The sequence below is a fragment of the Emys orbicularis genome, chromosome 10 (assembly GCF_028017835.1).
Source record: "Emys orbicularis isolate rEmyOrb1 chromosome 10, rEmyOrb1.hap1, whole genome shotgun sequence".
Lineage (NCBI taxonomy): Eukaryota > Metazoa > Chordata > Testudines > Emydidae > Emys > Emys orbicularis.
This window is the reverse complement of record NC_088692.1, coordinates 71,234,662-71,250,031: the sequence shown is the minus strand read 5'-3', so window position 1 is coordinate 71,250,031 and position 15,370 is coordinate 71,234,662. Positions and strand designations below refer to the sequence as shown.

At 42.2% G+C, this 15,370-nt stretch overlaps 1 protein-coding gene across 1 annotated transcript in view; it reads left to right on the top strand.

Annotated features, from left to right (window-relative positions):
* Window positions 1-15,370, top strand: part of ATP8B4 (ATPase phospholipid transporting 8B4 (putative)) — a 154,976-nt gene that overhangs the window by 17,116 nt on the left and 122,490 nt on the right. The window contains 2 exon segments of the mRNA XM_065412715.1: window positions 3,042-3,155; window positions 4,828-4,926. Coding sequence (XP_065268787.1) covers window positions 3,042-3,155; window positions 4,828-4,926 — 213 coding nt within the window.

Here is a 15,370-nt window from a genome sequence, read left to right as displayed (position 1 = left end):
ATCAAACTGTAAACTCCAATTTTGTTTCATGAATGCCATTTTGATTGTAAAACTGCACAGTATCTTCCCCGTTGTCTTTTAATCTCCATACTGAACTGGGATTCCTGGAGGTGTTGTCAGAGGGCTAACAATGGAAAGCAATCAAGGTTTGTTAACCTGGAAGATCTCCAATTCAAATGGAAGCATTCTAGGACAATGAGCTAGTTGCCACCCGATGAACCAGTTCTTCCAGGTGGGCTTGTAACTAAGTAATGGATCAGCTGATGAGGGACTTGAAGCCAATGGGAATGGACTGGAAACTTGGGGACTGGAAACTTATAAAAGGAAGGGTTTCTTACCTGCCATTTTAAAGAGAGAGGAGACCAGATTGCAAGGCTGTGCAGGAAGAAAGGATGGTCCTGGGACGCAGGGCTGACCAAAACCTGAGGGTTCTTGAAATGGTGAGGATACTGGAGGGAGGCTTTTGAGTGCAGGTTTTTGTTGTTTTCTGTAGATCTGTATATCTTTTGTGCTTTGTCCATGAGTAAAGTGTGATTGGTTCAGAAATTCCTTTATAAAGTATCTGTGTTACTTGCTTTCACTATCATGTAGTCCCTGAAGGGGAAACAGTAATCTGAAAGGTCCACAGCATTGGTGGAACTCTGGGTGCTTGCAAGAGCTACTGGGGTGGCTTGGGAGAGCTGACAGTAGTTTTCCTAGGCTTAGGACTGCAGAGCCCTATATCTCAGAAGGGGTCCTAGACTAAGGATCTTTACGTGAGAATGTGCCTAGAAACCCAGAGCCAGTGCCTAGACCGGGGTGGGCAAACTTTTTGGCCCGAGGGTCACATCTGGGAATATAAATTGTATGGCGGGCCATGAATGCTCACAAAATTAGGGTTGGGTGCGGGAGGAGGTGAGGGCTCTGGCTGGGGGTGCAGGCTCTGGGGTGAGGCCAGAAATGAGGAGCTCAGGGTATGGGAGGGGGCTCCGACTGTGGGGTGCAGGCTCTGGGGTGGGGCTGGGGATGAGGAGTTTGGGGTGTAGGAAGGTGCTCTGGGCTGGGACCGAGGGGTTTGGAGGGCAGGAGGGGAATCAAGGATGCGGGAAGGGGTGCAGGCTCCGGCTGGGGGTGCGGGCTATGGGATGGGGCTGGGGATGAGAGGTTTGGGGTACAGGAGGGTGCTCCAGGCTGGGATCGAGGGGTTTGCAGGGCAGGAGGGGGATCAGGGCTGGGGCAGGGGGTTGGGGTATGAGGAGAGGCTCAGGGGTTGCAGGCTCCCAGGGGCGCTTACCTCAAGCGACTCCCGGAAGCAGCAGCATGTCCCTTCTGCGGCTCCAACGCGGAGGCGCAGCCAGGTGGCTCTGCACGCTGCCCCGTCGGCAGGCACCTCCCCTGCAACTCCCATTGGAGTACCGGAGGGGGCCATTGGAGCGCATAGGAACCAGAGCAGGGCCATGCTGCAGCTTCTGGGAGCTGCATGGTGTGGCCCCCGACCCTGCGCCGTGGCTGGAGCGCCGGAGCGGGGCAAGCCCCAGACCCTGCTCCCCAGTGGGAGCTTGCGGGCTGGCTTAAAATGGCTCGCAGGCCACATCTGGCTCACGGGCTGTAGGTTTGCCCACCCCTGGCCTAGACTCTGCTCAGACCCAGAAGGCCAAGAGCATATGGAACCCTGAGGGTTGATCCAAATACAACAATCTAGTGAGTGTCCACTGGTGGACCTCATTCAGAGTTGTAACAGCATTTATGGGTTTTCTCTGGCCATTCTTGCACAACTTACTGCTTTGCATACTAATGGCATGGAGGATATATATTTGGACACTAAAACGGACCCTTTGGGGAAATGATTGGAGCAGTACAACTTTCAGATGAACTTTCATTTTTGTCTTGGCTATAACAGACATTGTACCAGCAGCAAATTATAAATCTTCCTTACAAAGCATTTTCCTTTTGGTTACTAGCAAAATTTTGGATTAGTTACAAATCTTGAAAAGACAGACCTCTCTGAGGTGATATTCTGAGTTGCACAATAACAGCTGATACAGACTAAACTAATTTACCCCATGATATTAGTTTGCTAGCCTATTGAAAGAACAATATACTCTGGTACATGCTTTCATATGTATTGTATTATACCATGCTGCATAAGTTACAATTAGATATGTATTAATGAATGATTAAGTTTTATTTATATTCATATTATTGTAAAAGTAATCACAGTTGTCACCAAGGAAAAAGTTTGTTGTAGTAAAACAGCAGAAGTGAGGGCAATACATAGTAGGCTAATAGGATAACCAGAATCACAAGGTCCACTTCAGAAGTGAAATATGTTCTTTTTGTGGGTCTTGCAGCCCTCCCAAAAAGAAATTCCAGGCTTTCATAGCAGCCAAGCTAAATGTAGGTTGTGTTGAATGGGGTTGTGCATTTTAGAGAATTAAAGTAAAAGAATCAAGCAAATGTGTGTGTGTGTGTGTGTGTGTGTGTGTGTGTGTGTGTGCAATTTGTTATTGGGTTGTGTTGCATTTTACTCTTAGCATAGCTTAATGTCTGCCTCCTCTGTGCTTCTGTCTTGCAGTGACATCTGCTGGGAAATGCATGAAACCCGTATTGGAATCCCCTTCCCGACCCCCTCCCAACCCTGCACAATTAGGCATTGCTCCTGAATATGGAGTGTATGTGTCTATAACCCTTCCTGAATCCACCCTTTCTCCTAGTGTGTGTGTACTTTTCTTACCTGCCCTAAATAAGAGTTTAGCGATAAGGAATCTGGAAGCTCCCATTTATTGCCTAAAGATTTTATATCTTGATTTAAAACATGGTTGAAAATTAGAACTTCTATTACCAATAATTTAAATGATAATTATAATCAACAATTTAAGGAATAATTGAACAAAGGAAGGAACAAAACTAATTAAGGAATAAAACTGAGATGCTACAAGATGACTTTCTGATTTTAAGTATCATTACTGCTGAGTGTTCAAAACTTGAAGTAGATTTTTTTATAAGCTTAGATTTTTCTCTGCTGGTACTAACATGCTTTACATCTTTCTCTTATTTTTCAGAACAATCGCATCAAAACGTCTAAATACAACATTCTTACTTTCTTGCCAGTTAATTTATTTGAACAGTTCCAGAGGGTTGCAAATGCTTACTTCCTTTTCCTTCTGATTTTACAGGTGATGTATAACTTTCTTTTTTCTCCGAAGTGTAATTTTGATAATATTCTCTTCTCTTAACAAAGAGACCCAATTATATGTGTTAATAGCAATGCAATGGCCACTTTCAATACCAAACAAATGAATAAAATTATTCTATGTTGATCAGATTTCATGGGTATTAAAATGTAGCTGTTGAGCGACAACTATTGAATAGCCTAAAATGACTTTCTGATTAACTCTATTATGAGTGTTTCCAAGATAATATTGAATGGACATGACAAGGGGGAGAAAGAGGGCCTATTGGGTACATGTGGTGAAGCAGAGAAAGAGCAGCAGCACCAGACTTCTTTGATAGGGCATTTCCTCAAATAATTAGATGCAGTTTGAGGTATGGGTGAAGGCCCAGGTTAGTTCTTATTTTACCCAAACTGGTTTGCTTGTTCCTTTTTAAACTTAAGTTAATTGGATAAGTAAACCAGCCCTAATGATCATCCCTGTAGGATGCCTAGAGTATGTGAGGTGATATAGAAAACAATTCTTGTCTAAATTAAAATCCACATCCCCAATCAGTACTTCATGATTACAGTCTCTCTATAATGGAATCCCAAATCCAAACTTTTGGGAGACTTGAAATCTGGACCTGAATAAATCTGAATTTTGCATTTATATTTAAATGAAACTCTAGTCAAATGTACAGGTTTGGCACAGAATATTTTTTAAAAATCTCAATAAAATAAAAATCTTTCCTGCTTTTTAATAAACATTTTTCTAATCTCTCATTCTTTGTTTGTGGCTCTCATTTGTTCGCCATCCCCTTTCTCTGTTCTGTCTCACTTTTGTATGCAGTGGTGTTATAGCCATGTTGGTCTCAGGATTTAAGAGAGACAAGGTGGGTGTGAGGTAATATCTTTTATTGGACCAACTTCTGTTGGTGAAAGAGACAAGCTGTCGAGCCACACAGTTCTTGAGGTCTGGGACCTTTTAAGAAGAAGCCTCTGAAGAAGAGCTCTATGTAGCTTGAAAGCTTGTCTCCCTCACCAATAGAAGTTGGTCCAATAAAATATATTACCTCACCCACCTTGTCTCACTTTTTGGAGTTTTTCCTCTTTCGGAGTGTTCTCCCTTGTGTTGCATTCTTTAAGGTTCCATATACCTGGCAAAATGTATTTTGGGTTTTTACTCACTGTTATTTAGTTCACACTCTGTCTTCTTACACTTCGTATTGTTTCATGGCCTTTTGCTTTACTTGGGCCCTATTCTCCTCTCATAGGTTATGAATACCTCCCACTGAAGTCAGTGTGAGTTATTCATCTCTGTTCTCATTGTTTGTTTCCTTGATTTCTATTTTTGCTTCATTTTCTCTGTTTCTCTTTTTCTCTCTTCCCATTTTTCTTTCATTGTGCTATCCATTCTTATTCTTTCTCTCCCACATCTACTCTTCTCCCCATAGTTCTCTCAAGTTCGTCTTCTTTTTCTCTTTCTTCCAGCTCACCCCCTTTTGGCTCTTCACTTACACAATATTCCATTTGCTGCAATTTTACCCTCAGAGTGTATTAATTATACGACAGTGTGACAGATTTTCTTTACTTCAGCACTACTTTTTATGAAAATTATTAGTTACTTTGAAATATTGTTACTGAAATTTCACTAAGATTTTTTTAAAAGTATTTAATAGAACTTTATCTTGTAGCTGATCCCAGAAATATCCTCCTTGTCTTGGTTTACTACCATTGTGCCTTTAATGATGGTATTTACCATTACTGCTGTCAAAGATGCCACAGATGATTGTGTAAGTATTTGCAGTAAGTTACCTTTACAAAGTCTTCAGCCATCCATGTACTGTTACATAAATTATTACGTAGCATATTATTCACATATTGTTGATTCTAGCGACATACTGTGTGGAAGGGGCACAAGTATTCACAAAGAAGCTTTGTTTATTTGCAATCACTCGAGCATATTTATGTCTTAAAAGGCACAGTGTGCTGTTATTGTTCAATTTAACAGATTTAGAAGTCTTCCTTTCCCACTCTGTTACTCGTTCTGTCAGAGTAAGTATTCTATACAGTGTACACAGTGTTATAATGGTTATAATCACAGATGATAGATTTGATGGAGGTAAATCCTTGTCCCAAGTCTTGTGTATATACAGATTAAAATTAATAAATGCCAAAAATAAATATTAAAATGCTACTTTAAAATAAAGTAATCGTTTTCAAAGCTTTTGTTAATTTATCCCATATAATGGCCAAAGTCTTGTAACTTTTATTACTGTAAAACATTTGGGGCTACACTGACTGATCGTGCTCTTATTTGTCAATGGCAAAACTCCCAGTTTTCTGCAACGTGACATAACATTTGTATGAAGTAATGACAATAAAAACCATAATGCATCTATGTAGTGACTCTCAAGGATCCTAAAGCACTTATATAAACGGCTTTTTTACACTCTCTTAGCAAACAGTCATGAAGTCCAATCACTTTCACAGTGAAATGGAACAATGGTTTAACAGCATCTAGGAATGCTACCCAATGGTTTAGCACAGACAGTTAAGAATACATTATCCAAGAAAAATTACAGAGGGAATGTAGGTAGGTAAAATGTAATCCCCCAAATTAGAATTTGTCCAGAATATTGAGGATAATACCCCTACCTGTTAGAAAAGTGCAATGGGTAGTAGTAACTCTTTAACTTTGCACATTATGTATTTTTGACAGGTTTCCATGCCTCCCTGCTGCTTTTTGTCCTGCCCTCTTCTGCCCTGTCAAGGTCCCTTATGTATTGTTTTTTTTAACAAGTGTGCATTTTTTGCACCATTGGCCATTTTTGGGCATTTTAAAAATTGTATTTAATTTCTCTTTAGTGGAAGTAGTAAAAAATATAGATTTCATGACTTTAAGAGAAAAATATGCTTTTTATGCAGCTGGTATGTGTCTAAATAAAGAAATTAATTACGTCTTTTGACAGAGGAATACAGGTAAATATGAACACACACCTATCCACCCACATCGGTATTACTGCCATTTGGCTAGTGACAATCAGTGGAGTAAGCTGCTTTTTCCTTCTCTCTGCCCTTTTACATTATGAGATTTAAAAAAAACCCTTTTCTTGGAAAACTCTGAAAGGAGGCGGTAGAACAATTGTGATGGTCCGTATTTTCTCTTTCTATCACTAATCCTTTGTAGCCTTTGTGCAGTTATTTAGCCAACTTATATTTAGAATTTATTAACTGCATAAAAGTAATTTTCTCAAAAAATTCATGATAATCATGTATGAATTAACACTTCTCCTTTTTTCTCTGTCATTAGATGGTACAATTAATTAATAAATGAATTTATTTAGAAATGTGCTAACTGCATACAAAAGCATATTTTCCTCTTGATAAAGAAAAAGGCATGAAATCTATCTATATTCATTTATTTTGATTGCTTCTAGTAAGAATAAATTTAAATAAAAAACCTTGTTTTTCAAAATGCTGACTGCCAAAATTGCACATATGTCCAGAAATGATACTTAGGGGCTCTGGAAAGGGTGGAAGTGGGCGGGGGGGGGGGGGAGAAGGGGAAAGCGGGACAAAAAAGGAGTCAAAAATGCACGAGGAGTAAAGGTGTAGAGTTTTTCTAGTGGCATGGAGTTTTTATTTACCACATATCTCACTTTTATCTATGAAATACACTATTCATATTTAGCCCCAATTTTAAAACAACCCATGTGTGTCTTTATGAACCCTACATTGGGGAAACCAAGTTAAACAAAACACTGATGCAGCTGACCTTTTAAATGTAACATTTGTTAGAGATCTCATGTATAGCTATCATATATCTTTATATGGCTAAAATATTCTGATTCTACCTTGGTGCAGTTTTTTTTACCCCATGTGAAGCATTTTGCATCAGATAAAGCACAAACAGGAAAAAACAATGGAAAATCATATAGACATATGATGCAAGGGACAAGGAGCAGTGAAATGGATCTGTGAGGCAGAAGTCTCACGACAATAGCAGAGAAACCTCTGAGTTCTTCAGATTCTTTAGTATATGTCTATGTGGCAGTAAAACTCCCACAGCAATGAGTTTCAGACCATGGGTCAACTGACCCAAGCTTGCAGTGCTCAGGCTGTGGGGCTATGAAATAGCAGTGTAGAATTCAGGCTCAGGCTGCAGCATGGGCTGCGGGTATCATAGGCCAGGGGAGACTATGCCTCCCCAAACAGCCTGGCATGGCCCTGCCCTCGCTCCACCCCCATGCCCTTTCCTGCAGTGCAATTCCTTCCTGCTCTTCTGGGCTGGGACTGGGGAGCGCTGGCATGGTGGCTGGTACTGGCTCTGCGGCTGCGCTGCCCGCCTGGCACTTGGGATGCTGGAACCACGCCCCCTGGCTTTCCAGCACTTCGGGGCTCAGGTTGGAGGCAGGGGCAGGGGGTTGGAGGCCATGGTGGGGGTGTTCTGGGCTCCTGCAGGGGATGGGGGGCAGAAGGGAAGGATGAGGGGCAGGGGGCTAGTGGGATCTCAGGGTATGCCTGTACTGTACTGCCATTAGGATACCCATGGCTGGCCCATGCCAGATGACTCAGGCTCGCGGGGCTCGGGCTATGGGGCTGTTTAATTTGCGGTGTAGATGTTCTGACGTGGGTTGCAGCCCAAGCTCTGGACCCTCCTACGTCGAGCTTTGGGACCCTCCCACCTCCCAGGGTTCTAGAACGTGGACTCCACCCTGGGCCTGAACATCTACACTGCAATTAAACAGTCCCACAGCCCAAGCCCCACGAGCCCGAGTCAGCTGGCATGGGCCAGCTGTGCATGTCTAATTGCAGTGTAGACGTACCCCCAGAGACCAAAAGTCTACACTCTAATTTTGTAGCCCTGTAGCCCAAGTCAGAGTCAATTGACCTGGGCCAGCCGTGGCCATGCTGCAGGTCTTTTATCATAGTATAGATGTACCCTGAGAATACAACCCTAGAAAGGTAGTACATTCTATTTCATATTATGGGGATTTAATGCTACTAATCCTAGCTGAGATCAAGCACTAATCTTTACTTAAAATGGAAAGTTGGGTATGCCTTGGGAAGTATGAGATAATAAGCTCTCCAAGGCAGTGTATAAAGGAACATGGCAATGACTTCAGTGTAAGCAAAATAATTTTAAAGACACTGATGTTTCACTGGAGACCAGGGAAATTCTCTTAGATAAGGAGTAAGTTTCTGCAATCTCAACAGCTGAGTGGTACAAAAGAAGCATACTCTTGAGGGAAGTGATAAAGAGAGTGATACATGATTTATTGGGAATAGTTCAGTTAGAACGTGATACAGTGTTAAGTAGTTAAGTGATACAGGCATGATTAAGTGTTAAGTAGTTAAGTGATACAGGCATGATTAAGAATCTTTGTATCCTAGTGAGATGGTACAAGACAGTTTCACAGTCAGAACTTTATTTTCTTTTTTTGAGGCTCATATTAATCAGACTCAGATGACTCCAAGGATTACAAGCTTTGAAGTCAGGAAAAATAAAAACAGATTTAAAGGGAGAGGAAAAGCAGGGATGAAACAACATTTTTACTGGGAGAGCACAAGCATCATAAGCTCAGTCTTGGATTTTAAATTAAAAGAATTTGGTTGATACCAAGATCTTTGAATGAAAACTGAGCAAAGCAGCATGAGCCATCATAGCATCTGCAAGTTCATGAGTAATTCTGTTATTATCTCCAGTTAACAGGCCCTTCACCTTGCATGGTCCCTTAAAATATGTATTAACTACTTATGCTAAACAATCTGTTTCATCTTGTATTTAGTGGTGACACTCTGAGTACATTTCTCAGACCTGAAGAAGAGCTCTGTGTAAGCTCAAAAGTATGTTTCTCTCACCAACAGAAGTAATAAAAGATATTACATTACCCACCTTGTCTCTCTGAGAAGCTTGTAGGCCAAGGATCAGTTAAATAGGTGTTTGAGTGACACAGCCACATGACACTACAGTCTTTTTGCAGAGAAAAATTTGTGAGGGAGATATGAAAGCTGAAAAAGTGAAAAAACAGAAAGAAGAGAACTTCAGGGGGGCAGCTTGGCATGTATTTTGTTGTTAATTTCCATAGGATTAGAACATGTTAACCGCACAAGATAGTCTCTCAGGATTTAAAACACAGTTGATAACTATTTAACAAAAAGTAGAAGACTGTACTGGTCCTGATAAGATTGTTAGACTAATTAAGTTTGACCTGCATCAAATAATCTCTGTAACCACACACAAAGCTCTCCAAATTAGCATATGGACAGTGTAACCAAAGTGTTTTCAGTAGTATTACAGTCTGCAACCAGTTAGCTTTATTTCCTTATGCTCTTGAGAATAATCTATAATGGATGAAGAGAACTGCCTCATTAAAATTAAAGTGGTGCTACCCGTCTCATCCTCTGTAGAAGGAGGGGAGTATGCTTTACAATAGAAAAGAAAGCAAAAAATATCAGATAGGATTAAGTACAAAAATACTTTGCATATATATATATATATATATATATATGTACTTTTACTCAAGGTTCTCAAAGTCATTTGCAAATATTATGTCTCTTCAACACCCTATGCAGTAGAGAGGTGGTATGCTAATTTTACAGATCGATAAACCAAGAAGCACGGATTTCAAGTGGTTTATCCAAGATCACACAAGTGAAGTGGTGACAAAGCTGTGAACAGATGACAAACTTCCCACTCATAGACCACTATACTATATTGGCTCTCTCACATAAGCTGTTCTTAACAGTACCAAAGAAACAGCAGAACAAATCTTATAGTGATCAGAAAAGTTACTGACTATAGATTTAAAATTTACAGCCAAAGCAAAACAAAATCCAGCTTGTGACCTTTAATATCTATAAAAATAAATCATGTTGACATGAGTCAGAAGAGCTGAAGTGCTGTAAACTTGAACACTAAAATGGATGAGCAACTTCATCTGTTCCACATGAATATTAAGTCTTGAAACAAAGTTGAATACAAACTCTCAAAAATTATTGAGAAAAATCAGGATTGGTTTTCATTAAACAACCGAAGTATCAAATAACTATGATGATTAGCCAGAAAAAGTGTTTGGAAAAGGGAAAAAAAAAAAAAAAGGAAATACCACCACTACCACCACCACTACCATCCCTCTACTAGAAAGATGAAGGATGCTGAAAGATAAATCCTCAATCAAGTTTAATTTGTTGTAAGAAATTGTCACAAACTGCTTTTGATGAGCTCAAGTCCAGATACATATTTTTCATTTTATGGTTGCTTTGTCTCTCTCCAAGAAAATTTATGTGTATACCTCTAATTTATAATGGCAGCTCTCTTCCCTTAAAGTTTCTCATAGACTTTAACACTACCACTCACCAGCACAAATTTACACATTTCAGCTTATTCTGACAAAGCCAAGCTTCTGCCATAGCCAGGTTTCCACATCCTTCTATTCTCTGTCAATTTGCTAGCTTAATCCTGAAGCTTTTAGTCAGTAATTCTTCATTCTCCTTTGATATATTTAACATAGATATTTATTTTTCTGGTGTCCACACTTCCAAAATTGGAATGGTTCAGAAAAGTGACACAAGAATGATTTGGGTTCCAGAAAACCTTACCTAGAGTGAGAGATTTAAGAAGCTCTGTTTATTTAGCATATTAAAAAGATGATTAAGGTGTCTTAATCAGGTTCTATAAGATTTGTTAGATTCATAGATTCTAGGACTGGAAGGGACCTCGAGAGGTCATCGAGTCCAGTCCCCTGCCCTCATGGCAGGACCAAATACTGTCTAGACCATCCCTGATAGACATTTATCTAACCTACTCTTAAATATCTCCAGAGATGGAGATTCCACAACCTCCCTAGGCAATTTATTCCAGTGTTTAACCACCCTGACAGTTAGGAACTTTTTCCTAATGTCCAACCTAAACCTCCCTTGCTGCAGTTGAAGCCCATTGCTTCTCGTTCTATCCTTAGAGGCTAAGGTGAACAAGTTTTCTCCCTCCTCCTTATGACACCCTTTTAGATACCTGAAAACTGCTATCATGTCCCCTCTCAGTCTTCACTTTTCCAAACTAAACAAACCCAATTGTTAGTAGATATACCACACAAAGGCATTCAATGGAAGTTGACGCTAGACAAATTCAGACTAAAAATATGGTGCACTTTAACAGTGAGGGTAATCAATCATTGGAAAAAGTTACCAAGGGATGTTGTGGGCTCCCTGTGTAGGTCTGTGAAGAAAAACCCACAGTGCCAAGTCTGAGTCTGGGTCAACTGTGGAGCTAAACATAGCAGTGTAGTTGTTCAGGCTTGGGCTTGAGCCAACAAAAGGGGAGGGTCTCAGAGCCCAGGCTCCAGACCAAACCCAAACATCTACACTGATATTTTTAGCCCCACAGCCTAAGCCCCGTGAGCCCAAGTCAATTGACCCAGGCTCTGAGACTCAGGCTACATCTGCACTACAGCCGGGATCGACTCTCTGAGATCTATCCAGTGGCAGTTGATTTAGTGGGTCTAGTGAAGACCCACCAAGTCGACAGCAGATCGCGCTCCAGTTGACCCCTGTGCTCTACCCCCCAATGGGAAGAGTAAAGTAAGTCGATGGGAGAGTTTCTTTTGTCAACCCCCCGCAGTGTAGATCCCGTGGTAACTTGACCTAAGGTACGTCGACTCCAGCTACGTTATTCATGTAGCTGGAGTTGTGTAGCGTAGGTCGACTTACCGCAGTAGTGTAGACATAGCCTCAGTGCCATGGGTTTTCATTGCAGTGTAGACATCCCCTTTGTCACGTAGGCTTTGTCTACACTGGCACTTTCATCATTAAAACTTTTGTCACTCAGGGATGTGAAAAAACACCCCCTTGAACGACAAAAGTTTTAACGACGAAAAGCAACGGTGTGGACAGAAGAAATGCTCTAGCTCAAGTAGAAATCATCAGTGGGTGAAATTTTATTGCCTGTATTATGCAGGAAATGAGATTAAATTATCATAATTGTGCCTTCTGGCCTTAAAAATCTATGAACAATTGTCTCTTTGCCCACCTCTCTACCTCCACCCGTACAGTTCTCCTTTATCCTTTTATTAAAAATATATGGCTGGGATTTACAAAGGAGCCTAATGCCTTTGTAAAATGCCCAAATCCCATTGAATTTCCCAATGAATTACCTTGGGCTCCTCTGGAAATCTCAGCTCACATTTGTATAAGAAATTAAAGTATGTTGGAAGTAAAATTAAAATAAAAGGTAAAGCAGTCTGGTGTCCTCTCTACTGGGCTTTATCTGACTGTGGAGAACTTTCGAAGGAGGCTGCCCACTGAGCATGAAAGGAAGCCACCTCAGATGGGTTAGTGGGAACGTACCACCATCATCACCCCTGCTCAGTGGGAACAATATACAAATTCTAAAAATTTTAAAAGCAGTGATGTCTTTGATATCCATGGAATTTGCTTGCTTTTTCTAAACAACTGCTGTTTCTAAATAACCACAGTTAACAACACTTCACCAAAAGAACATTCACCTGATCTGGCAGTCACAATGCTTAGTCTTTAGTTCAAGGTTCTCCTTAAACTTTGGTAATAAAAATGGAACTTGCTTCATACTGAGAAAAAATAGACCATACAAAATACAAAACCATACAAAATAACAAATAATAAAAATAACAAATAAATAATAATTTTTGAATTACATAAAAGACGTTTTCTGCCAAACTAGAGGTAAAATAATTTTGGGACAATTTGTGCTATTGATGTTTAGGAGAACCACGTTTAAATAAATGTACTATTACATTTAAAGTAAGCTATCTGGTAAAAAGCCAGGGTTGCTTTGGATTTCTTTAATGTGTGACATTAACAAAACCATTGACAGCAACTAAGTTTTTTTTCTTGAATAAAAATACATGCTCTAACAAGTGGTTTCTCAAAAATAAGTAATTTTACATGTTTCATCTTCAAAGAAAGTCATAAAATGTAATGATGATTGAATGTTGGGCCAAAAATGATTTTTTAATAAAATAAGTATTGAGCATATGTGTCTTAGAAATGGAAAGAGCCTACTGTAGCCAAAGAGTTGAAAATCAAAAATGTTGGGCTAGATTCTGCAACCCTTATTGACATTGAGTAGCACTTACTTCAGCAAATAGGCTTACTAATTGACACGAGTAAGGTTTTATATTTTTCTGTAACTGAGCTGATTGTTCCCTCAAAATCAGACTAAAATGCTCTTAAGTAACACCTGTGAGTCCCAGTTCTGCAAGGTGTGTTCAGTGGTGCTGGAACTAGCTGGGGGTGGTGGCTTGAAGTAGTAATAACAAACACCAAATGCATGGTTTCCATCATAGGTGTCGACTGGAGCACCCACGGAAAAAATGGTGGGTGCCGAGCACCCACCGGCAGCCCCCCGCCATCAGCTCCTCCCACTCCCTCCCAGTACCTCCCGCCCACCGCAAACAGCTGTTCTGTGGCATGCAGGAGGCGCTGGAGGGGAGGGAGTAGGCACCCCCTAGTACATTAGAAAGTCTACTCCTCTGGTTTCCATGGCTTCCATCATCTGCACCCCCACAATAAAGTTTGTTCCAGCACCCTGGGTGTGTTCAAGGGGCAAGTGCATGCCTAATGCTTCTTCAAATGCTTGCTTATGTCCATTCTATTCTAGGGTGTGCATGCGCCCATGTGCATGGTCATCGGAGATTTTTGCCTTAGCAGTATCCGTAGGTCCGGTGATGGCACCCCTTTGAGTGCCGTGCCCATGCGTCGGTATATCAGGCGCCTCCAGCTCTACACCCTCTCAGTTCCTTCTTGCAACCCGTGGTGGTTAGTCAGAGTGCCTTTCCTTACATAGCAAGGGCTAGCGGTTTCATCTCTACTGACTCGAGCTTTAGGACCTTGTAAATAGTTTGTTTATAGTAGTTAGTGTTAAGTAGTTAAGTGTAGTTAGTAGTTAGAAGTTGGAATCCCAGTGGGGACTTTGCCCCAGGCGGGGCATGCCCGGGTCTCCCGGGTTTAAACCCTGCGTAGACTGAAACAGGCCTATGCCTGTAAGTGACCACCACAGCAGCTGCCTGAAGTGCTTGGGGGAATCACATGTGAAGGACAAGTGCTGTATTTGTAAGAACTTTCGGCCCAGGACTCAGAGGGAGTGGGATATTCGTTTGTGGGCTCTCCTCATGGAGTCTGTCCTTCATCCAGCTTCCAAGCCATCCTGCCAAGACTCACCGAGTACCTTGGCCTCAGTGCACAGTGTGCCCAAGAAGAAAGCAGGTGCCCAAGAAGAAAGCAAGGAAGCACGGCTCCCCAGCACCAGGCAAGAAGGGCCATGGGAAGGGACCCAGTTCAGGCTGCCCGGCCACTCTGGAGCCACGCATCTGTGCCTCCCCGGTCGGGACTCTTAGCTCCTTAAAAGGTCCACCAGCAACTCCCAGGAGTGGTATGGGACCCAAACCCCTGACGACACTGAAGTCACAAGCTCTCATGGCGCCAAGATAGCAGAGGCCTCCGCCTGTGCCACAGACACAGCACGTGCTGCAGGAAACAATAAAGGCTCCCCATGAGGGCAAGCCAGCTTCTAAGATCCCTCAGAGGGCAGTGGAGCACCACTAATCCCCTGAGACAAGATAGCACTCTCCACCTGTGCACTGCAGATTGCCGGAGTCGCAGCCCAGATCCTCTGGGCCCTGCCCTTGGTCACTGGCACTGCGATCGCGGTCCCCACCATCTCAACACGGATCCCCTAGAGCAGTTTTTCCCAAATTTGCAATGCCGCTTGTGTAGGGAAAGCCCCTGGCGGGCCTGGCTGGTTTGTTTACCTGCTGCGTCCGCAGGTCCGGCTGATCGCGGCTCCCACTGGCCGCGGTTTGCTGCTCCAGGCCAATGGGAGCTGCTATAAGCTCCGATGCTTTGGACCTGGGCTGAGGAGCTCACCTGGGCGAGCTGAGCACCCAGGGACACTGGTTGCGGGATGATCTGGCCCTCCACATCAACGTCAGGGAGCTCAGAGTGGTTCACCTGGCTGCCAGGTTTTCTTGCCCCACCTAAAGGGCAAGGTGGTGCGGGTCTTTCTGGACAATACCGCCAAGATATATTACATCAATAGGCAGGGTGGTACCAGGTCTTCAGCCCTTTGTCAGGAAGCTCTCCGCCTTTGGGATTTTTGTGTGCGGCATGCCATTAATCTGATAGCCGCACACCTGCCTGGAACCATGAACGTCTTGGCAGATCACCTCAGCAGGACCTTCTCATCTTGCCATGAGTGGT